Consider the following 25292-nt stretch of genomic DNA (forward strand, 5'->3'; position numbering starts at 1 on the left):
CAAAGCTGAATTTATATTTTTTATTGCTTCAATAACTATATTTTCTTATCACTAATTCTTTTCAAAAACGGTGAGATAATTATGCAGAACGCGTAGATTCCTTGGTATGCATGCTTGCATCTTTTCTAAAACAAAATTAAACAATACTTCCGCAAAAAACTTACGATATCAACATTGATCTTCAATAAAACCAGTTAGATAAATTTTTCTTGTAGGCTACATACAGTTTTCAAAAAATTCAAATCTACTTCTCTAGTCTTATTTGAGGTCAGGTGAAAGACTCCGCATTCAGTTGTAAAAACCTCATTGTAATCACCGTCACGGCAAAATGCACCTCAATTCACAGAAGACAGTTATTTAAAAGGACTTTAAATCGCTTTTCTTTGTTGTCAGTTGATTTAAAGTAGAAAACTAGCGCGACGGGTGGCGAAAGCAACTTGTACCAGTCAATGTGAAGAATGTACCAGTCAACGTCGAAATATTGTTTGTCGACGTGAAACCGATGCAGAGTAGATATTTAGACTTTGATTATGCTTTAACATGACGCGAAGATACAATTAGACAAATTTTAATTGACTGACAAAGTTTTCGATTTGTCTTGTTGTTACCCACGCTTTTCTTTAATTTAATCAGGATGCCTTCTTGATAAAAACTTTAAGCACCAAATAGCTTTACTATTTAATACATTTTATGAAATCGATGAAACTCTATGACCTAGACAACGCGTGCGTGGGCAAAGTTTTAGCGCAGAAGTTCTCAGTCTTTTTATTTTCGTTTACCCACGGCGAACTAGAGAATACGGCCAGATATGCCACATTAAACAGGCCAGTTCTAACAGGCCGACTGCATTCAAATTGCATTTTAAGTTACAGTGGCCAAATGCACTGTTGGAACGTAACTATCGCTCAACAAATCACTGGGATGGTCAAAATGTTTGTTTTGGAACCATAACACTTCATATATAATACAATATATTAGATATAATAACTTGAATATAGTTTAAAACAAGATAAAAGTTCAGCAATACTGGATGACAAATGTTCTAGTTCGCCGTGTGTTGATGCAGATACAATTTGAAAATAAAACACCTTGCAAAATACACTACTATGTGAAAACTTTTTAACACTAAAAATTGTTGCAAAATTTATTTCCCCGACTAATGCGGCAGTTAGTCACTTTGTCCTACAAATCGCAATCACGTGATTGTCTGAGCAAACAATGCAGGAGCGCGCAGGCGCAGTTCTTTTGTTTTCGCAATTCAGTAGCATGTGTCATTGTCAGGGATGCCAGGGTGGAATTTTGAATTCCAAATTTCACAAATTTGGCATTTTTTTATGTTGTTTAGCATGAAAAAATCTTGTTTGGCATTTTTTCAAAATTATTTTTTCTGAAGAATACGGTACTCTCAGGAATGAAGATAGCTAGGTTGTGCAATAGCAGCAAGTGTAGGCTGAGCTTTGTTGCAGTTTTACCCATTTTTTACCGAATCCATTGCTTATTAATGAAGAAACCTTCGATTTTGCAGCGTTTTGCTAATTTGGCATTTTTTTAGGTCATTTGCCATTTTTTGACCAGTTGTTTGGCATTTTTTTCCATAGTGGACCTGGCAACTCTGGTCATTGTGACAAGAGGTGCACTCGTACAACAGTAGTGAGTAGCAAGGATGCCAGACCTTGGTTTTTCCACCTAGATCTGGGTTTTTTTGACCACATCTGGGTTTTAATTTTTTTTATTTCAAATTTAGGTAAATCTAGGTTTTTTTGGTTTTTAACTTTGTACAGAGCTTGCACGGTATTAAGGCACTGGGATCTTCGATAAATGGTCCACACTGCAACACAAGAATGATAAGGTAGCCTACTGGTAATGTTTTTTTGCTCAGCTACTGCAGTCAGTGAGGTAGCCTACAGGATGCTAAAGAAATGATTCAACTTTATGAAAATGTGGATGACTAAAAATTGGAGTAGTACAACTATTTGTGTTACTGAACATTTACTTATTGTGAATTTGAGTTATTCTTTTCAACATTATGTTCAAATGAAAAAGGCTAAGCAGGGTTTATTGCTAAGTACCAAGTTATCGTAGTTGTACACCAAGCAGTAAGCAGGCATGATGATTCTCCTCAGCCGCAGTCTACAACTCACACAGCAAAAAGTTTAGTTCAAAAGTCAAAACTAACCTTATTGGTTTTGTCTAGTCAGTTTTAGAAATTTTGGTTAAACACGCACTGAACCTTGCTAGCTAGACGCTTTACCATAAAGGTAATTTTGAACCAAAATCTTTGCTGTGAGCCCATATAGGCCTACCAAGCTCTTGTTTTTGTATATAGTTATATTACATATATATTAACTACCATACCAACATAAGCATGTATATTGTATAATTAAATCAAATATAGTTATTAATTACTATATTTGATTTAATTTGCTCTGCTTTGCTTTTTTGCTTAGCATTGAGCACTTTTTTGTAGTATTGATAGTTTTCATTGTTTTTTTTATTGTATAATTATATATATATAGGCTACGTGTTACTATTTGTAGCTTTCTGAGGCTTCTGTGTAATGATTTAAAAATGGTGCTGAAAGCGCACGCAGGTTTTTTTAACCGCTTTACTACATATTTTCTGGACCTGGGTTTTTTTTGCCTCATCTGGGTTTTTTTTAGCACACAATCTAAGTTTATTGGAAATTTGTCGCTGGCATCCTTGGTGAGTAGAAGCTAGTTAGCAGTTAAAAACTGAAGTTTTGCAAGTTTTGCTAGAAGTTTTAAAATTATGAATATGTACTGAAACTGGACTCGTTGAAAGCTAAGGCCTAATTGCTTTGATAGTTCAAAGTGCCTAGTTACTGGTGTGCATAAGTACAATACAATTTAGTGCAATTATCTTGCACTTAAAAAAACTGAAAATGTGCAAATTCAAAAATGGTGTCCATTCTCAGGAATGGATTGGGTAACATTGCAAAATCAAAACATAAAAAGGGTAGGCTAGTGTTAACAGTATGCAGTGGTGTCACTGAAATTTACAAAATACTTGTTTAGGATTAAGCCAATGAAAATGTGCAGTGTGATTCAGTCCGACCAGAACTCTGAGCTGACAGTACGCTACGGTACCTAGACAAATCAAGTAGTGAAATGATAGGGTGCTGGGATAAGCTTGAGATTGAGGAGTTTTCACTGGCAGTTGTACGGTTAGGCCTACCTAGTCTGACTGGGTCATAAAATTAAAAGCTTCTACTCTAGGTTTTCATAAAATCATCTTATGTTGTTAAGAAAATCCACAAAAAGTTTGGCTGTACTGTTTGTCATCTGCTGTTACAAGAATGCTCAACTGACTCCACATACTTCAATAATCTTTCCAGAGGAAATTTAACGATACCTTCCCCACAGTTATCAGATTTTGTCTGCAAAGCTTTTGGATTACTGGACCATTTTGAAGATTTCATACAAAGCCAACACTGTAAGTCAGTACGCCTGATTAGTTCTGCTATTTTACACCACATATTAAGTGTTAATTTTGCATGTGATTTGCATAATAAGAAAGTGTGCTTCTTCTTCTCTCGTATTGTCGCTATATGTCAGGGCATCCGTTGGTTAGCCACTGCCTGGTGTCGTCATCGATTTGGGGACGAAAGCAAGTACCTCCACGTGGTCGTCCCCGCAAGTACCTACTTTGGGAAACTAAACTTGTTACAACTGTCGCTATAAAAGTCATCATGCGAAAGAACAGAAAGTGTGCGATGTGATAATAAGCATCATTGTGAACGTATTTTTTAATAACAAGCACCGCCTTGTGGATGACAGTATTGTCAAAGATTCAATTGTAGGATTTAAGAAAAGGCAATGAACCAAAATGTAAAGGAGACCACTTCCAAAGTAATAATTTATTTGCTATTTGCTTTTTCATTAATGATTAAAAGTGTTTTTACCTTAGTGCAATTAGTGAAATATTAGTTGTTTTTTTATCTCACAAGTTGACTACATAATTTCAGGATAACAGTTTTTAGAATTTTACTCAAGTCCATGATTTGCGAGTTCTGTCAACGTAATTTTAAATCATACCAGCTTTTTACCAATCTTACTGATAGCTTTACTTTCTTGCATAGCTCATTGCAAATAGTATACTTATTATCTTTCCAACACTGTTGGAAAAGCACGTTGTTTTGTTTATTTCCATGATAACACTGTGTAGGAGCACTGTTGTTGAAACATTTTTGTAATTGCTAGGCCTTGCCATTGTACAGGTCAATATAGCTGTGATAGTTGAAACCACGTCGATTTGAAACCAGTATTAATATTTGAATAATTTCTTAACCAGAACCAAAATGTCACTCAACATTGCATTGCTAGAAAGTTATTGTTTTTTAATATGTATTTCTTGCCACTGTACAGGTCAATGTAACTGTGAAGTCGAAACCACACCGACTTGACTAATTTCTTGACCAGAATGCAAGTTATTCTGGTAAAACTCATGGTACAAATTCATACCAACCTCATAAAAGCATATGAGTTTTTTGCTATTAACCATTATATTTGTTGCCAGGAAAACACAGCGTCGGCCATGATTCATCTTTGTGTTTGTGTGATGATATGTCCAAATGGATTTTTTATTGTCATATTAAGTCACTTCGAAATTTCAGTTTAGCAATTAGAATGAACAATGAACATTGCTTTCAATCTTGTACTTAATACCAATTTTTCTTGTTAACTTCCTAAATAAATTTGATCTTGATGGTTATCAACGTACTAGCAATGTAGCTTTTGAGCATTGCATATAATTTGCATGTACTTTCATCGTAGGTACCTGGTACCAAATTTGGAATTGTATTGTAATGATATGTGAACCAGTATTAGATTAATCAGTATCTAACTAGATTTGGACACTACTGCCATGAGATTGCAACAATTTTTAGTGTTAAAAAGTTTTCACATAGTAGTGTATTTTGCAAGGTGTTTTATTTTCAAATTGTATCTGCATCAACATTAATGTAAATTTAAGATTTGGACGATGCTCCCGGCAGCTGCTGCCATACTCTAATTAGTGCATTAAGTATTATTATTGTGTTACAACGCCGTGGTTAAAATATGTGTTTATGTAATGCTATCTAAGTTTTGTTGTAAGTGATATAAAAAAAACAACCTGATAATACTACCATTAAGCAGTTAGCTTACCAAATTACCCAATTTGCAAACTCTAGTAGTTAGGAGTGCAGCATTAATACAGTTCTTTGCTAATAAGTGTTTTTGTTTTTCAGAAACATAGGATTGAGTACTGATTCGGCCTTTACCTGTTCAATGTTACTGTAAGTGTAAATGGATAAATATAATCAAGACTGGTTCAACAATCCCCAGTGAAGAGAAATTTGTCTGCGCAAGCTGAGAAACTTTAAAGAAATCGCAAATTTATGTTTGTTACTGCTTAGTGCTGTATTCTGCTATCATGACTGGACCTGAGTTTTCAAACTGTATGATGTCTTGAAAAAACTGATCTATGGAAGCAAACTATCACAGTGACAGAGGATGCCAATGCAAAAGTATTCAATGTCTATCTCAGACTCTGCATTCAGCACCCAATTTGGTATCTTGAACTCAAGATAATGCATCGTCAATATCATAATAAAATTAATACGGAAAACTGGCTTTCCCAGCAAGGGCTTTCGATAAACTGGAACAAATACTGTATATTACTTTAAAAGCGGTGTAATTTTGACTCTGTTATGACAAAGTAAAGGGAATAAAAGACTGGTCTCAACTTACGATATTTGAACATTTGTCATCCAGTATTGCTGAACTTTTATCTTGTTTTAAACTATATTCAAGTTATTATATCTAATATATTGTATTATATATGAAGTGTTATGGTTCCAAAACAAACATTTTGACCATCCCAGTGATTTGTTGAGCGATAGTTACGTTCCAACAGTGCATTTGGCCACTGTAACTTAAAATGCAATTTGAATGCAGTCGGCCTGTTAGAACTGGCCTGTTTAATGTGGCATATCTGGCCGTATTCTCTAGTTCGCCGTGGTTTACCCCTACGGTTTTTGTAAAGAAAATTAACTTCACCACTTATTTTCTGTCCAGAATTTACCATGTAGTATATTTTTCGTGATCTATTAAATTCATAGGAGTGGAAGGTCTGCGCGTCATGGATGATAAAACCAAAAACTGGTAGCTTTCCAGTGTAATCCGGGAACATCGTGAGTCTGGAGTGGTAAAATGGTAGACCCTCGGCCCCAGAGGCTCACACGACGACGACGACGAAATTCGTAGCCTAGATACATCAAATTTATCTGCAGAAGATAATTTTACCCCGGTTGAAACCATCGGTACAGCTCAAAATTGTTTGCTCCATTACTCTCTTATCATTTTGAAAACATTATTTTTGCTCCCTTTTTAAAAATGGTTAGGCTATTCCACGAAATCAATATAAGATTATATGGTTTGCAATTCAATGTGATGAATGAGCTTTGTGGCCATCACAAAGGTAACGAATATAGCATCAAATATACTTGGGTAGTAATTTAGTATTTTATCCCAGCAATCGCCTCTTTCGACTTTCAATTTTTGCCTCTTTAATCAATTTTTAATATATATCTATATCGACTGTCTATTTTTTGCCCCTATCAATCTAAAAATCGCCTTGTTTGAGAATCACTGTTCCATAGCATGTTATTTTATGACACTTTTGTAGAAACTACAACACGACAACTATCCCTTCAGTACTAGAAAAACCTACATGGAATAAGATATGCCATGGCGTGGTCTAAAGTTTTGTATTGTTTTTATTTGTTACTTTATTGATATAAAAACTTGACATTAGGTTTACAGTTGAGCTTTAACTCTTGCGTCTATCTTCAAAATCTAAATTGTAGCAGAGGCGTGATTGAAAACTGTTGTTCTAAACTTCACACAGCAATTCAAACAATTATTGTGAAACCTTAGAAATCAAGCAGCCACCGAACTTAGGCCTATTTCTATTCGTAATAAGTTCAGCCTGAGCGCTTCTAGCGGATTGACAACTTGAAAAAAAAATAGTAGAGGTGACACAACAGAGTTATTGAAAAATATTGGCTCTGTATCAGGAGCGTTAGAACAGGAAAGTTAGTCGACACATTAGCCTATTTGTATCAATTTGAAAAAAAAACTTCACAAAACAATTTCCGCTCCACATAACATGAGCCCTTCTTCGATAAAACATTGTTTCGAAAATATTTGAAATATTTTTTTTGTTCTTCTATGAACTGTCTTAATGAATTGTGTAAATTTTGCATTAAATTACCAACTTTGTTTATTTTTACCGTTTTTCTTTTCGTTTATTTATTTTGCTTTGTAAAATTTGTTAAATCGCAAGTGGGTAAATTTACCCATGCTAGATATCACGTCTTAAAAATGTTCAATCAAACATTTTTTCCACAGTAGCCTGAGCTATTAATATAAATTCTAGAACTTTTGATTTAATTTTTTTATTATTTAAATTGCCAACTAGTCAGAAACAAACGATGACATGGAAGCCAAAATATATTTGCATTCTTCATCTTATAGTTGCGTTTGAAGTGATTCCTATTTTACACATGATTTTATGCCTTTAGCTAAAAGCACATCATTGTAAATTTAAAAGATTTCTGAAGGTAACCTACTTTACTGAATTAAATAATATGAGGCGTTGTAGGCTACTGGTGCAAATTAAGCTAAACTATCACTAGATGTATACAGTGACAATCTTCTTTTATTCCGATTTCACTATTTTTTATTTTCCTGACTCAACTTCAACGGTCTTAGAGAAGTTATGCAAGATAGTTTCTGTTTATGTTTTGATCTTATTAGAAATGCGCGTGGGAAAACGGAAAGCGTTTGTCACCGTGTTATTTTCTGTAAGGTATTGGCAGAAAACACCTTAAGACAATCATTTTTGAATTTTCTCCCAACCACATTATGTCCTCACACGACTGCAAACCACAGCGTTCATAATAACAAAATTATTCATGGTAGTTTAGTTGTTGACCTCGTAAAATGCACTGATGAAAACTATACCATTTCAATCATTACCAGATCTCAATTGATATTCGTAGATCTGGGTTCAACTTTACATAGAGGTTTTGTCTACGAGCTAGTGGTTTACAGATAAGAATTAAGTAACCTAGTGAGGGCATCATTTTCTGTATAGGCTACAATTATATGTTTGAATCATAGAGAAATAAAACATAGTAACTTTAGCGGGTTTAGCATACTTTATTTCACACAAAATATAACATAAAATAAACTCAAACGTTTTCGACACGTACGTGTGTCCTCATCAGGAATTATATGTTTCACTCACTGAACTACGCTAGCCTTATGAGAAGATACTGCATTTTAATGAAGGTTCCTCGTGCGTTATACCCAGAGCTGTGGAGTCTAAGTCAGAAGAATTTTGGCGTGTCCGGAGTCGAAGTCGGAGTCGTTAAAAAAGGCCGACTCCAGCTCGATACAAAACGATAAACAATAAAATTTTTGTTTGCAATCTTTTTCCAAATATTGTTTTCTATTCTCCGTATTGAGCTATATAACTTCACCATAAAATAGAAGTGTTTTTTTGTTAATGTTTATGAAAGTTGCCGCTTCAATTTTATTTTGATTATAACCTAAAGTTAAAATAAATTGAAAGAAATTAAAAGGCCAAAAGTTTAAAACAATCTGGCAACCCTCTAAAATCTGGCAACACTGAAGCCGGAGTCGGCCAGTTATAAACTGAGAAGTCGGAGTTGTATGTTTTTTGCCCGACTCCACAGCCCTGGTGAGAGGGGAGTCCAGGGAGTACTTTTAGACCAGGGCCGAGATGATTTTAGGGGTTCAAACCTTTCCAAGGAGCCCGCAAACTTAAAAAAACACCGCTTAGTCTGGCTATGGTGCGTTTTTCTCAGAAGTGTCTTGATTTCTGGCCTGAGGATCTCGTTGGTACCAGTCCCAAGTTATCTCCTCAACGGCCCGGGTTTTGCGTACATGAAACCACTTATGCATGCTTTGTAAGTTTTTTGTCATTTGGTGTAGGCAAAGTATCACATGGTTGCTTCGTATTTATGAGTAAGCATAAACTACAAAAGAAAGGCTATTTTATTCTTCTAAAATGATTATGTTAGAATCATACACAGTTTTTCTCAAAACCTTTCTCAGGTTACAAGTCAAGAATTAACGACTTTGATGTCGTTTCGCATATGATTTTGTGAAGTTATTAACTGAGCTTTCTTTTGCGTCGTCATGTGAACTAGGTTACAGTCAACAACAGGTATGGGTATGGTATGCTAATATTGGTGTAAAATTCTTTTTATTTATGAGTTTTCAGAAAAAGTTTTAAATTGAAATAACATTTTAAAGCACGACGTCCATAGACAATCTCCCGGTTTTATTCATACCGGGCTGGATATTTCTATCCCTTATCCATGTTTTCATCACGAATTTTTATTTGTAGTCAATTTTTTGTAAATTAAAACCGGTAATCAGCTGATGCATAGTAGCATTTTGAAATTACTGAATGGCTGTGAGTTTACTGAAGCGAGCCAGTTAAGGAATCGGCAATTTTTATTAGAATGAAAGCTTTTGGTAGAGCAGAGGTGTTGCATCTCTACAAACAAACTGTTAGTTATTTGATACTTCTCTCAAGCAGTTAGAGGAAGAGCATAATGGAGGCTGTTAGATCAATTATTAGTTTTTACTTTTGTTAAAAGTCTTCTGTCTGCCAGTATTATTCGCTTCACAGTGGGTGCCGATATACACAACATAAGACTTTTCAAAGAATCTGAAAGGTTGAGAGAAAACACAAAATGGGTCACAAATCCCTCATTCTTGTCTCTGCAATTTGCTCAATGAAGTTGACCGTTTGTATTTAAATTCAAATACGAACATGGAACGTTAACAAACCCATTTTTGAACGTTTTTTTTATTACAGGTTTTGGATAGGTATAATAATGATACAGATTAACCGAGTTAGCAAATCAGTCTTTTACATTGATTCTGGAGACATTGTCAACGTGAAAAAATGATTTGCTGACTGGGAATCTTATTCTTTGTTGAACCCTTTCGAAACCAACTGATAAAGTAAACGGGTCATTCTTTGGCATCACGAATATAATCATCATATCCACTGCTAATATCCGTTCAATTAAAGCAAAGGGAAATCCGTTGAAAATACTGTATTATGAAAGCTATCACTATTTCAAAACACCAAACAACAGCGGTTTCTATTCTTCTTTTGTCATGTTTTATTCAGTTGATCTTTGCTAACGATACAGCACAACATAAAAGCAAAAAATCTGAACCATAGTGGATATGAAATGCCATCTCGGCATACCACCAATGATAAGCCTAGAAAACAACAGTAAGATCTGCATGACTTAATCTGGAACCTGTTCAAGTTTGCACGCCTTATAAGGAAATATGTGACGTGTTGTACTTGACAGCTCACAGCTCGACAAAACAATATTAAAAGCAATAAAGCTTCGTACCATTGAAAAGTACTGCAGTCTTTTGTGCAATGAAAAATTGAACAGACTCTCAACTTTGCTGTTAGGGCAACGTCGATTTTGCGAAGCGTATGCTTGCACACATACATAGTGTTGAATGCATTATAGGAAAGTGTAAAAGGGTCAACTTAAATGAAACAACAACAATGGTCGCAGGTTAAAACAATCCAGTACAGAATTGACGCCATTTCATCAAATTTGCGCTTTGAGATGTTGAACCTACATAACAGAACGTTAGTTTCTCGCACAGTGTATATGGTGTGTACAAAAAGGGTTTGGTATCGCAAGCAGAGACCTTCATAATTCTGTAATGTAGTGTTCTTTCTCACAGTGAATGTTTATGTCAGAAACCCAAGGGATGTTGACGTAACGAAGAATCTAAATCCATCTGTAAATAGTTGAAGGAGGAAGAATGGGTGTCTGCGTCAACCTAGCAGTGGTCGCACCCACCTCGTAGACTTGTGAGGCATAGGCAATTCACTAGAATATGTCTGACGTTATAGAATAAACAAGAAACGCAAAATGGATTTGAGTAACTATTTTCAGAACATAATTTATGAGCTGGAGATTTTAAATAAATAATGCACAATTATTTGTACAACAGCAATGGGTATTATTGAGTTGTAAGTATACAATAATCAAAATTCAGAGTTCATTTTCCAAAATAAATAAAAATGAAAAAAAGTACATTAGCGAAGGTTGCACTTTGATTAACTAAATTAGAACAGTTTATTAGTTGATCTCTTTCAAGTCGTGATAACCCAGACAGTAAATCAACCGCTTTTTACATTGATTCAACGTCTGCAGACGTTGAATCAATATAAAAAACGATTGAATTGCTGTCTGAGAACTAGCCAATTGAAGGAGTAAGCGCGTGAGGTGGGACCCAACTAGTAAGTTAATTTTTTCTGGCTCACTAACTGGGGACAGTGATGACAGACTACAGAAGAAAGTCAAAATGACGTCATGAATCAACAAGGTGCAATTGTGCACAAGCCAGTCATGACCCAGACAGCAAATCAATCACTTTTTTAAATTACTTACGTCTGCAGATGTTGAATCAATGTAAAAAAATGATTAATTAGCTGTGTGTAGACGAGAACCAGGTAGCAAACTTGGTGTTTTTGTTACCAAATCGACACGATGACACTGATTTTTGCGACAAGCAAGCGCGTCAAGGTACAGAAACAAAACCTCGGAAGAAATTAGAAGTGGCTTCTTTGAACAGCCACACGTGAAACAAAAGACCACAAAGCTAAACTGTTGACAGGAAAGAAAATTACAGTGCTGACTATGGTGGTGGTTGTGAGCTCATGGCAATGGCATGCAGCTTTCAAAAGCAGCCATTTCAACGGCTTGTTCTCAACTCCGTAGGTTGTATTTAACCGCTCAACGACTTTACATTAATTTGCTCTATATAAAAACCAAGAGTTAACGGTTGGTTAACCAAAAAGAGGAAAACCGCCCTTGAAAAACTGATCATAATACCTGAGCCTCACTTTTACCTGTGGTCAGAAACAACAAATTAACATCGGAAAAGATGGACGATAACTCTTCTTTCAGTTACCCTTGTATCGTCGACACAATTCTTTTGCAGCATTGCTGAAATTATTTACTGCCGATCCAACACACGTGTCGAAAAAATTGTCAAAAGTTATTAAAAATAATACAGAAAAGATTTCGATAACATAAGTGAGATGCACATAGAACAATTGATTTGAAGTTCGACATAATTTATATAAATATTAAGTATAGCGGCCATTGTATTATTTAAGGTTAAAGCATAAGAAAACATTCAGACTGTATTCATTTATACCTTCGCCAACACTTTATGCATGTGAATTTGATAGACGATGATGAGAGTTTTGCAATACCTAATGAGCTTACGAAGCAACTAATAGCACAAAACGTATATATCGTTATTAAATAAATATGATAATTCTTGCAGTAGCATTACTGTGAAGTCTTGCTGCCACAATAGCAAAGCAGAAATAAATAAAAGCAAATTTTATTGAGTCTTTCATGTGCAAGCTTGGCAAAATCGAATCCTTTTCCAAAGGATGCAATAGAACACTGGTATGACTTGAAATCACAATAGAACTGAAAAGCTTTCGAGGCAGTTTCGCATGATGAGTTTCTCATTCGCATGATGAGAAACGTAAGTTAAAGAACTCAAACTCTAGTCTCTCAAAAATTCTAATCGGTTAACCTTCAGCCTTGAGGAAGAGGCTTACCTTGAGCACAAACAGTTTTTTTTTGCTGCACAGTGCAGCATTAGCAGCTGATAAATATATAAGATTCACTCAAAGTCTAATTAAACGGCTGTATAGTACACATTCTTTTTCTTCCTACAAATTGTTAGGGGTTTTCATATCACATGTCAATATCAAAGCATGTGCAAAAGGCATCACTTCAGTGGCTCGCTACAGCTTGTGTTCACTCAAATAACTTAGACGGGCCAAGGGCAATATTCCACAAGCTGTTAAGTTGACACTGTTCTTGTTTCTTGTTAGGTTTCGTAAATTCAAGAACTGAGAGGAAAACACTGGCTTCTATTCCGTGACCCTTGAAACACAACAGATGGACGAGACTCGTGGCACAAGTCCGGTGCAGCAGGAAATTGGTAGCCACAAAATCTTGGCGGTGTAATGTTGCCGTATGGATGGAGTAACGCGCCATGAAGAAACCAGTAATTTGAAGGAAAGGAGGCTGCGGAACACTCAGAGTAAGATAAATTGTACGATTCCCTGTGCTGTACAAAAGCTGGACTTCTTGGCATTGAAGAAGCGAATTCACTTTGAGAAACAGAAGAGGCTGAACCTGCAGAAGAAATATATTGATATTGAGGTGAAGATTGAAGGAAATGCTGCTGCATTGGTGGCACATGCGACCGTGAGTCGACTTGCATATTCTGCGAATGCATCATATAAGAGTCTGGTAAAGAAACTGTAAGTTGAGAATTGTCGGTTAAACTGGCTTGGAAAAGTTCAGGCTCACAAGTAGTCAGTTCACGGCACAATTTTGATGGAACTGAAGAGTTGTTGCAATTGCATGGTTTGGAATAGGGTGGTAAGGGCACGCATTTCGCAGATGGAGTTGAATAACTCAAATGGGAATGATCTGCAAATAAAATTGGCTGAGACGACCTATCACACAATATGTTGCTTGAACATTGCGAAGTTATTGGAGAGAAACCGGCAAAACTACTGAGAGTAGGATCGTTGGACGGAGAAGTAACTGGTAAAGGAATGCACTGTCTTGGAATAAAAGTTTCCAAGTTCATATCTTTCACAGGAGACTTGGGGCTAACAAGCACAGTGGATGTTGAAGTATTAGAAACTGAGTCTTCAGACGATATGTATATGACAGATTTATCGGTCGGCGGCTCTGAAACGAAACTTTTACTACCTGTACTGAGATTAATAACGTCTGATTGGGTACTACTTTTGTTCTCAAAAGAAGGTGAAGAGCTATCAATAAGATCTTTTTCTTGCAACCACGGATGTTGTAGAATTTCTTCTAGGGTTGGTCTTTTATACTGGTCCTTCTGCAACATAGATTCGACCAGATTTCGGCATAATGGGCTTAAAACTCCTTCAGTACGGTTGAATTTCCATTGACATTTTACAATGTCTGCTTCTTTTGGAAAAGGCACTTCTGATTCCAGCATCGTGTAGAGAAGAACGCCTATAGACCACGCATCTACTCTTTTACCATAATACTTTTTCTCTTCAAACCACTCCGGAGGGTAGAATTCAGGTGTCCCAGCAAATTCGGAATAAACGTCTTCCTGAAACAAATATTAAAAATATGTAGAAAACGTTTACAAGAACGTGTAGCCAGTAGCTAAAATGACGTCACAACACTGCTCCAAACGTGAATGAAACATCGCACAACATACCTTCAGGTAAGTGCCGCAACCGAAGTCTATGACTTTCGTTTCGTGACTGTGCAAGTTCAGAAGGACGTTTTCATCTTTTATGTCTCTGTGCACTACACCATTGGCGTGGAAGTTATGGACAGCTTTGACAATCTGTAGAAAATGTTAACTGTGGTTACAAGCTTCCCGTACATCAAAGAGCACTCATCCAAGAAGATGAAGAAATTGTTGGTTACCTGCCGGAAGACTTTTTTTGCTAGATCTTCTTTCATTGCTCCATAATTGCTCAAATAGTCGAACAGATCAATGACAGGCTGTGGTCGCTCCATAACCAAGATGAAATATTTGCTGCGTTCGAACCAGTCGTACATTCGGATGACACCTTCATTGCCCCCACGAACAGCTCTCTGAAGAAGCTCAAACTCCAAAGGCACATTTCTTCCGTCCAGCGTCCCCCACCGACGCACTTTCTCCTTTGGGACCCGCTTGATGGCAACTTCGGCTAAATCAGATTTTCTCGTTCCTAGAACAAAAAGAAACTTTAAACTTAAGAAATCAAAGTGAGATGCAACATTGTGTAGATTTAATGAAGTAAATTGCACTCTGGATCACTTCTAAAAGTATTGGTATAATCCCGTTAAGTCATGGCACTTTGTACATAGGGCATAAAGCAAATAAGGTCATTCGCAATGGTTTATACATAGACTGCTATGGTTTATAACTCAGTAAGTCAGTCATGCGCTAGGTGGTGATTAGGAAAATGCCGTACGAGTGCAGTTTCTATATCGATCACTTTCTCATTGATTTAAGTCGTTCACAAGTGCGTCGCAGATCAATGAAGAGAATATCAGGCCATTTGCGGTTTGCGCAACCGTGCCCCGACGGTCACAGAACCAAACAACAATGAGTGCAGCTGCAAAAATCACCAAAACTTCAACGTGCGGGTTATGCATGCAGCACAGTAAAAGGTTTACTCCTACCGCTCGATTGCCATGAAGGGCAGCATGAATATTTTATGAGCTGAATATGCTTAGATTAAACACATCGTTAACAACAAAATCTTGAAAACAAGTCTTGCTGTTGATGTTATTTATTGAGAAGGAGCTAAACAACCACAGCATTTGTCATTACCTTGACCCAACAGCTTGCAATACTATCTCAAAATAATTAAAAAACCGTAACCTTGATAGATTCGGAAATGCACGCTTGGAGCATTTCAGCCGGTCTAGTATTTTTCCTCTTAATTTCAATATATTTATCTCGAGTGAATTTCAAAACACATCAATGCATTTCAAACACAAAACAAGACTACAAAAGTGTCATTGCAGTTTGAATACGGCCAGATTTGCGTCAGTGTCTGACAAAACTAAAATGTCCACTGCTAGTATGCCCTCCTGAATAAGAAACGTAAAATCATTGAAGTCATGCGCTTCGACACTACAATTTCATGCTATTTTTACGACGTCAATGTAAAAATAGAGGAAAACTGTAACACGATCTCTTGCTAGATTGCGCAAAAGTTGTATTTTTGTACGTTCCACTCAGCACGAGTCATTCTATTCTTGAACGTGAAAGGCAGACACAAATATGCAAAACCGAGTGAAATTAAAATTAAACCAAACAGCGATGTTCAAAGCTGTTTCTACGACGTCCTAGACGTCGTACCAAACATGGAAAGCTGGTCGCTCCCAAGCTATATCCTAACTAGTCATCATTGCCTTTTTCTGCATCATTTCAACGTTGTTAAATGTTGAATCAATTGCTAAGATCTACCTTCTACAACAGACAAAGATGTGAGTCAGTTTGGTGTCACAGATGTCACATGTAGAACTGGACTTATTTTACCATGCAATCGTAAGAAAAAAAAATCAGTTTCACAAAAACATGGTTTGGCGAAAATCTTACACTGTGAACTTTTCCTATCGTGGCGTTGATATAATTAATGTACATCAACCGCCATGATGTCAAAGCGTTTTACTTCTTTCCAAGTTTATATACAGTACCGGTATCAACATTGTGCTGTTCAGCACGTAGTCACAGCTTAAACTAAAACGGATGGATAGAGAATCTTGGTGCCCAGATGGTTGCTGTCATCGACGAAATGTGTTATTTTGTACGACAGCTTTTACAAAGCGATTTGTTTTGTCAAATGCAGACGTTGCCTGGCAGTTGAATATTTAGTTTTTTAACTGAACGAAAAGGCAGTAAGGTCAGTCTTCATGTCTACTTTAAGCATGCTGAAGTATTTTGTCAAAAGTGTTTTCGTTGGACGTCCGACACAACCTTTTCAACGTCAGAAAAACGCTCTCAAATTCGACCACACTGCCCTAAGCGATCAAATGTGCGAAGAATTGCATTGCTTGTGACTAAGATTTGAAATTTTGCAAATGTGGAAAGTTCAAATTATCGCCATAAAACGCCGTCAGTCGATGAATTGAAATTTACACAGTGCACAAAATCAATTTATGTTTTGGCGAGTATATCGTGGGAAACGAAATTTGTAGGCTAACTTTCACTACAATTCGTATTCCCTGAATATGATAAATATAAAGACAAAGAAGTATCATCAAAGCCACAGAGCTTAAATGTCAATTGCCTTCATGATATATGATGCTAATTCACATACCTACAACTTCTTGTTTACATTGGAAAGTAATTTACAATTCCATCTATGGATTCAAATCACTATCCATATTAAACAAACAACACTGGATAAAGTAGAAGCCCCATTTCGAATACTGGTCAGAGATCGTAAACTGTCTATATACACAACGGGTTAATCATGCACTTAGCATCTCGCTTTGCGGGCAAAGACACAGCGTACACCTGCTGATAGTTCTGAACGCCAAGAGACATTAGATAAGATTTATGAATAGATAAGGAATTTCTTTTTGATCAGCTGTCGCGGCAGTGGAGACAAAAGCGCGTCTTTCAAATTGTGGAAATACTTTCCTCAATCGTCCTAGCTGGTATAATGTCGCCAGACGTAACATAAATGTAAAATCTTCGAATGCGCTGTGTGAGTGTCAACTGGTATTGGGTCCATTTATTTGAAGTTGTAACGTAATTACAGCTACTCAAACTTAGCTATTTCGTCGCCTTTGTGCCAGCCCACCAAGAATGCGAGTTAAAAGATACTAGTCCTTGAGCCACTTTTTCACGTACATGAAACAAAATTTAGCAAGTCAAGCTATTGAGGTGGTGAGTCAGCCACGTCACACAACGCACGCAAAGGAACTAAACACAAAATTATCTGTTTCAAATGGAACTCAGCAAACAGAAATGTCTGAGCAGCAGATATCAGCAACTCGACTTCAGACAGAGGAAATGGTTGCTTTTCGTCTTTGCGGTGAAGGAAGTATTTTTTAAAAGTTTCAAAATTTCAAAAACAGGTCAATGAAGCCACAAATTCAGCGGCACTCTGTTGCAAAACATAGCAGCAAATATCTTTGCAGCAGTAGGTGTAATACAAAATAAACCTCTACAGTATAATAATACTCCTTAAAAACGCTTTAATTGCCCAACACATTGTAAGAAATTTCTCTTACATCATATAAAAATCTCAAGTAACTTATTCAAGCTTCACAGACGAAGGTTTTGAGCAGCTATTGAAAATTTGCTTCGATTAATAGGCAAACGTTTCTGCGTTGTATTAAGCTGCAGAATTGTCTAAATGGGATTCTGCGAGCGGTCTTGGCGAACACACTTGACCCTCTATAGTGGTCTAGTTCAACTCGGTTCGGAACGTACTTTGCTCCAAGCAAACTGCACGCAATGCATTCTAATTGCAACTGAAACTTGATTTAGGGTTTTGCTACTGAGGCGGCGTAAGAGAAAGGCCTTTTTTACAAACATTTGTCTTGCAGTGCAGCATTCAAACTTGCGATTCACTGAGGTAAATATCCGAACAGACCGATCTGACCTATTGATCTTGAAGGAACATTGTGCATTGCTGACCCCAAATGAGTGAAAGAAGTTTACTTCAAAGTCGAAGTTGAAAACTTTTTTTTTAAAGAAATGTGCTTTTGTGAGGCTTGGCGTCAAATCTTAGCTGCTGTGTATGCCTAAAAGTCTGTTTTAATCCCTCCAGTAACGTTTTTTTTTTTAGCTAGGACAGCTTGCAGGAAACCTGCAGACCTTTAATCAATGTAGGAAGGTCTAATTTTGCAAGCATGAAATAAAAAAATGCTATATTACTCTTCAAAATTTGCTTAAAAAGCTGTTACCTCTTGTTGTTCAAGTGCGTATTTTGTTAGACATTTATCATCATTTTATAATTATTATAATTTGAAATTAAATTCCACAATATGTTCAAAATCACAGCAACATTGGCATTATTCTAAACCCAATCTGTTGTAAATACTTACTTGTTGAATAAACTGTAGAAACAAAATTGAGTGTGTGTCTAGTTTTGTGAAGAGTGAGGAAATGTTTAAACTAAAATACACTTAAACACACATTATTTGCAGCGCCATAGCCCATACAAACCAGCTGCAAATAACCTTAACAGAAGTTTGTATGTGTTTAACCAGTCTAATAGCTGTCTGCTGCCGGGTTGAAAATTGCTGGGAGTTTAAACAAAAATAAATTCTTTTTGTTGTGAGGAGCTGCAAAACCGGCTGCTGTGTGACGAAAAGCAATCCAGTAAAACTGTGAAAAGGTTTCGATGATTTCACATTGATGCTACGTTCAGAGACTAAGAACTGTTGTAAAAAAATGAGAAATATTTAACCGAAAACGGGAATCGATTTGAAGCCCAGACTTCACCTGTCTTTGTTCGATGCGAACAATCCGGTCAACAAGAGCGCAAAAAATAATAAAGAAACATATGAGTGGAATTGTGGAGTGGCGTCCGGAGTTCGTTTATCAAGCGGTTGCCAGGCCCCGAAATCCATACAAAAATAAACCATTTTCAAAGTACTCGATATTCGTCTCAAACCGCAAAAAGAGTGCTGTATTTTAAGAAATTAATTAGTGACAAAGACATTCGTGCGCAATATCTTTTGTGTTTTGGTTTGCCAACCCAATCAGCATTACAAATTACTAATTGCCTTTGCAGAAAGAAACGTTAAAATCTCGCATCTTTAGGACAAGGACACAACTGACACATACTTGACAACTAACAAGAATCATTTCATTGAAATAACAATTTATACCTCATTTTTATTAGCATGGGACCTTCTAGAATTCGTGACCAGCATGATGTATTTCACAAACACACTTTTTTTCGGAGATATTGTGACACACATACTGGCTGTGTATTAAAGTTTCAACCATACTTCCAAAATCTTATAAATCGGTTCGTTTTTCGTGTCGCACCGCAAAGCAACCAACATAGTTATCGCGTATTGACCTGAATATTGAAATAGCTCTTCGTTGAAAATCGCGGCTGTATGATGCTCTAAGAAGCACTTTGATGATCGCAACAGCCTTTCCTTTAGAAAACACCCTATCGGAAAATATATTTCGACACATCTTACGTTACACAAACAATAGGTCACACAAAACCGACGTGAGAGATATCTCTTTCAGCTGCCGCATCGCGATTGCCGCAAGGTTATGCTAACCACGGCAAGGTCTCCGAGTGGAACTTTGATCGTTGCTCATAAAACTCGAATATCGGATTCCCGTCAGCAACAAATGGCCACTCAAAGCTAAATCATATGACGAATGGTTCGATGTCTTCATCTGCAGCGAATATTGTCCCACCGAGTGGGGGTAAATAGCTTGAAGAAAAGCAATTGCAAACATATTAAAAACTTATTAAAACACCCAAGGTTGTACGGGGACTCAAGGAAAGCAACATTTTGGGTTGTTTTTCTCCCTGCAGCACCAAGGTTAATTCGATTTCACTTCTGATATTCCGTAAAGCGCAACAATTTATAATGGTTCTGGCTAGACTAACATGCGGAAGTAAATAGCTGAAATTCTGCAAAACTTTCTCGCAATGCAAATTGAAACAGCAAGCTCATTAGTCGCCAATAAATATTGCGTTTTAAAAAGTAAAAGTAAACAGACACGTAAGCACGTCCCTTATTTACGACAAAATTACTTTCTCGAAATCTAATAAAAAAAACTCACTAAGTGAAATTGCGCGGTATTGTTGCTCAGATATTCAACATTTTAAAGTTTGGACAGTGGCACGATTATTTACATTTGCCTGAGAGAAGTCGTAGAAACGAAATGCAATGATTACTAATCTACACTCCACATCTGTTTTGCCTAGGTTCAGGTCAAATATTTTATATTGGGCATTTGTCTTCAGACATTTGCAGCCACTTGCCGCGTGAACGACCGGTTGGTGACGTTCACAGTTTCACTCGTTTTACGTTAAAATTAAAAGCCAGTGATTGGCTATCTAGAAAATCACTCCATTGTATATTAATTCAATGTCAGCAGACGTTAAACCGATGTAAAAATGGAATGATTTGCTGGATCCAGCAAAGATCCATCTATTAATCTCGTTAAGTCCTAGACGCTTGAATTGTGTTACCAATTACCATGTTCTTAGCGCACATTTTACCCAGTTGTCAAATTTCGCTTAGAAACATCGAAAACACCAAAATCAATTTGATGGGCTCAATCGTCTGGTAAGCATTCTGTTGTGTCAACAGCAATCAGCCCGTGTTCAAAACCAAACGGTCCTCGATATTTTATTACTTATTCACCAGACCGTTATAGCTAAATTCATTTTACTATAAGATGTTGGAGTAAATGTGATAGTACAGCTATTGCATCAAAAATTGAATACAGAGTTGAGAAGGAAGTCATGCCACTGGGTAGTGAATGTCAGGGATATGGATATCAAAGAAAAGTTTACAATTAGCAACTGAAACAACGGCTTGAATGGTTAGACTTGCGTAAACTGACGGATAACTTGTAACTTGTGCGATCAATGGCTGACTACCAGTTTCACGTTGCGATTAAAATTGAGTTGACAAAAAGTCTACGGTATGGCTTGGCAAACTTGCCCAAACAAGTCTCTTCTATGAAATTAGCACAGCCTTCAAATAGGCAACGTTGGTGGGATTTTTGTCAACAGACATTCCAGAGCCCACTGACTAGCCATGTAAAGTTAATTTGAAGTGACGCAAATATTCATGGAATGTGAAAAACGTACAGGCCAAATTACAAAAAGATTTCCTAATTTAATCGTAATATTTATCCAACTAAAATTTGCATCAACGTTTAACCTGTTTTTAGTATGAGCTCTGGACGATGTACAAGCACGAACAACACGAAATATAAAGTCACACTATGGCTTCAGTTGACCGCTTTGCACCTGCTGTGGGGTTCGTCGTAACAAGAGGCGAGGTAAATCAAAACAAAGAAAAATACCCACCGCCTCGTTGCTCTGAGGTATCAAGGAACCAGTTATTTTGTGGTTTGCGCAATGTTAAATATACCTGGGACGTGATAGCAATACAAAAGTAGCTTTTTCACATTTCCCAACGTTTTACCTCAGCTATAATAACCCATAGTACACAACATGCTGGTAGGTCTATGTCAACCGACCGTGTCATGATATAAGTAACACGCGGTGTGAGTAAAAGGTGAAATAAGTGGTGTTTGTTGAGAGAGTGGAGTTGCCACAAACTCAAGAAATAAAATTATTTACTTTTGAAAAAAATTCCGTTTTCGTACTTCATTTTATGGAACTATCACTAGCCCGCAGTAGTATGTGAGTACCTATCTAAAGGACTGTTTGATAAGCCATCAAAATATTTTAAGCTAAAGCGTAACATTAGAAGAGAGTTGGTAAGGTGTGGGCAGCTGCATCAACAAATTACAGTAAATGTCTTGATGTACTTAGCCCTGGTGGTTGAATCAAGCCCCTTCATCAACAACCAAAGTTAAAAGCAAAATCCTTGCGGACAGGTTTACAGCATCGAAAAAATCCCAGCAACCAATTTTCGCCTTCAGACAATGTTCTAAGTCACGTACCAGCTTTCATGAAGTTGAGTACAGTACGTTGAATTTTACAGAAAACAACGATTTTAATTATAATGCCATGATAATTTAACTTATTATATTTATTCGATATTAAACTTACATAGTTCATTTACATCAGTACGCAAAACGAAGAAATAGCTTAACTCATGGCCTTACGTTTTAAAAACCGGCCTCTAGAAAAAAGAAATGAATTGAGATACTGATTACCAAATGTAATTATGATGAAGCTAGGTTGTTAGAGGTACGTTCAACTATTGCGTTATAAATAACAATCTTCTTACCAGCAAATACAATTCCACCTCCACCAACTCCTATTTGACCTTTGATGTCGTAGTTTGCTTTGAAGGATGGAAGAGAGCGTCGAGAAGATGGGAGAGGTTTTGAAACGAAGCTCGGCTTCAGAGCATCTTGCTTTTCTTCATTTGCGATAGTTCCTATTGTTTCCGCATGAGCAGCAGGAGCTGAAGACGTTACAGAAGCTGTCAACTTATTTTCTTTGCGTTTTCTTTGGCTGCGAGTGAGGCATCGAGATGATGCTGAGTGAGAATTGTATGCGCTGGTAGCGACATTTGACGCGTCTAGCTTTTTGGTCATTCCACGAGTTTGAGTTTCAATGTTTTGTGGAATTGGTCGATTTACAGAGCTACGAAGAAAATATCCTTTGGAGCTGATGGAACTACTGGAAGCAAGAGAGTTTGAACAAAACGTATTCGGCTCAGCTATGACAGATGGGACACTTCCTAAATTCCTTTGGTCAGAAACTGTTTCATTTGTTTGAAGAGAACTGTTGACAACTCCAGAATGAGCAAAGTCATGTTGAATGGTGCAATTTAGCTTTTTTCGTCGACTTTTAGAGGACGATTTCGCCGGATGAATGGCGGAAGGCGATAAGAAAGGGTTGCCAAGTTCAGTAGGAAGCTTAACATTAGGACCAGGCTCATGTGATACAAAAATTACATCATCATCTTCAGTATTTTCATTCTTTGATCTTTTGCAGGATTGTACAGTCATCAGTTCGGTTGGACTCACGCTACCTGTGCTCAATCGATCATGTAGATCCACATGGCTCACAGCTGCTGTAACTTCGTTTGTGGATGAGTAACCAGAGCAGCGATGCAGTTCATCATCCGCTCGGCGTTTTCTGGAGAAGTTTCCAGTTAAAGAAGAGGTTGAAGAACGAGAAGATATTGAAGAAAATGTAGAAGGAGCAGACATTGCTAAATCTTTTTTGCTTGGGGAATGGCCAACAGTTGTATTTGTACAGCTGAAAGCCGGCGCCATTGTAGCAAGTTCATACTGGTATTGATAATTGAGAGCAGATCTGCAATAACTGCCGCCCAGCGACCCTGGTCTTGGAGATGGTGGAGATGAAGATATTGACATCTTGCTATCTCGCACCACAGAAGCAATTCCAGAAGCACCAGTCGCACTAAATCGAGTTTTATTTTTGACGTCACTGGCAGTGGTCAGGCAAGCAACATTAGACGGTTGAGGATGATGTCTTGCGTAAAATGCTTGACGACGATGGTAATTCCCGGATACGGCAGAACTTGGTTTTGGGTAATGTTTCATTTCACAAAATGTGGGAAGTGCATGGGGATTTACGGCATTAACTGGAGGCAAGACCCAGCTGTTCATGTTAATGCTTTTCTCCAAACAGTTTTCATTTATCCCATTCCTCGTGTTGTATGTCGTTTCGGATGAGCCTCCTTTCTCCAAAGCGAAACAGGTACTGCCGTTTTTGCCTACGCAGGTCACACACTCAGTAGCACCATTGTGCAACTCGGAAGTGTTTGAAACCAGAGGAGTGATAAACCCTGGCACAGGCGATGTAACTGCTTGTTGATTGAAAACAAACGGTCGAATAGTCTCGATTTGTGCGGGACTTTTCAGTGGGCTGAATGCATACTCGGTCAATGCATTTGCATCAGATGGCATAATGACAGATATCACACTTAACTGGTAAGGTTGAACCCAGACCTAAGTGCTGGAATCCGTAAGATTCCAGTTACTCTTTATACAAACAAACTTTTGTTTGTGTCATGCAAAAATCAACGCAGAAAGTTGCAGCTCCAAATGAGTTGTTCTTACTTTTAAGTTCTTATTTTTTAAACCTAAATAAAGAAAAATCAGTTTAACGTCTCCTGACGCCAATTCTACAAAGTTCTTGCTTTAAACATTTCCACAAACTAAAAATTAAATTTATTGGTTCAGAATGTTCTAGCCTACATTTCACAGAATCTATAACGTCTTTCTTCGATTCAAATGTCAACATTTCGAGATTATTAAACGCTATATGCTAATTTCACGTGAATAAAACTAAGTTAACACGTAATGAGCTAAAAATTGCATGTGTAGACTAAAGCGCTCCCCAACGTGTAATGGACGAAACAAGCCTTGCCTGATCATCAGACAAATCTTACAAATACGTTTTGATTCACTAATTCTTTCCGATATGCACCATAGTGTCATCAAGCATATGGGCTTACTGCCAATCTCTGCAGCAACTGTTCAAAGCAAAGCATCTGTAGTGTTTGCTCCGAATCAACGACCTTTCGTAGCAACAAATTACCTCAAAACTATTCTTCAGCGATAAATTACTTTAAATGCGTAAAGAATAATGTTTGTTTAAAAGCAAGCATCCTATTGCCTCTATTGTAGCCAACCAACGAATCAACACGAGAAAAAGATTGTAATATTTACATTGAAAAAAAAAAACAAATTAGACCTACATTTTTACTCTTCGGCCATTGAACTTGAATCTGCTAGGCTGTATGTTAACTTTTCGTATTTCTAGTTAAAGTATAGGCCTACATGGTAATGTCATATACTAACTACAACCTCATGTCTTGTCAGAACACGGAGTGCGTAGGTAAATTAAACGCTGATTGCTCTTTCTGACAAATCAAACTTTCAATAACTTTGCTTGAGTGAACATGTTTTATTAAAATACAAACTAAGCTGCTA

General features: G+C 37.1%; 1 protein-coding gene across 1 annotated transcript; it reads right to left on the reverse strand.

Moving 5' to 3' along the window:
- Window positions 1-10078: 10078 nt before the first annotated feature.
- On the reverse strand, window positions 10079-24285 carry LOC145779957 (uncharacterized). Its single transcript, XM_082591651.1, has 4 exons — window positions 22607-24285; window positions 14609-14895; window positions 14394-14525; window positions 10079-14282 (listed from the first exon to the last, which is right to left on the reverse strand). Exons 1-4 carry the CDS (start codon window positions 24261-24263, stop codon window positions 13017-13019), a joined length of 3342 nt encoding a protein of 1113 aa, XP_082447777.1. The 5' UTR covers window positions 24264-24285; the 3' UTR covers window positions 10079-13016.
- Window positions 24286-25292: the final 1007 nt, after the last annotated feature.

The sequence above is a fragment of the Aplidium turbinatum genome, chromosome 11, assembly GCF_918807975.1.
Source record: "Aplidium turbinatum chromosome 11, kaAplTurb1.1, whole genome shotgun sequence".
NCBI classification, from domain to species: domain Eukaryota; kingdom Metazoa; phylum Chordata; class Ascidiacea; order Aplousobranchia; family Polyclinidae; genus Aplidium; species Aplidium turbinatum.

Coding starts and splice junctions, on each gene's coding strand:
- LOC145779957 (XM_082591651.1), bottom strand. CDS start 24,263: ATGCCATCTGATGCAAATGCATTGACCGAGTATGCATTCAGCCCACTG. Junction 14,896..22,606: donor AGGTGGAATTGTATTTGCTG/GTAAGAAGATTG, acceptor TTTTTGTTCTAG/GAACGAGAAAATCTGATTTA. Junction 14,526..14,608: donor CAAAAAAAGTCTTCCGGCAG/GTAACCAACAAT, acceptor CATTTTCTACAG/ATTGTCAAAGCTGTCCATAA.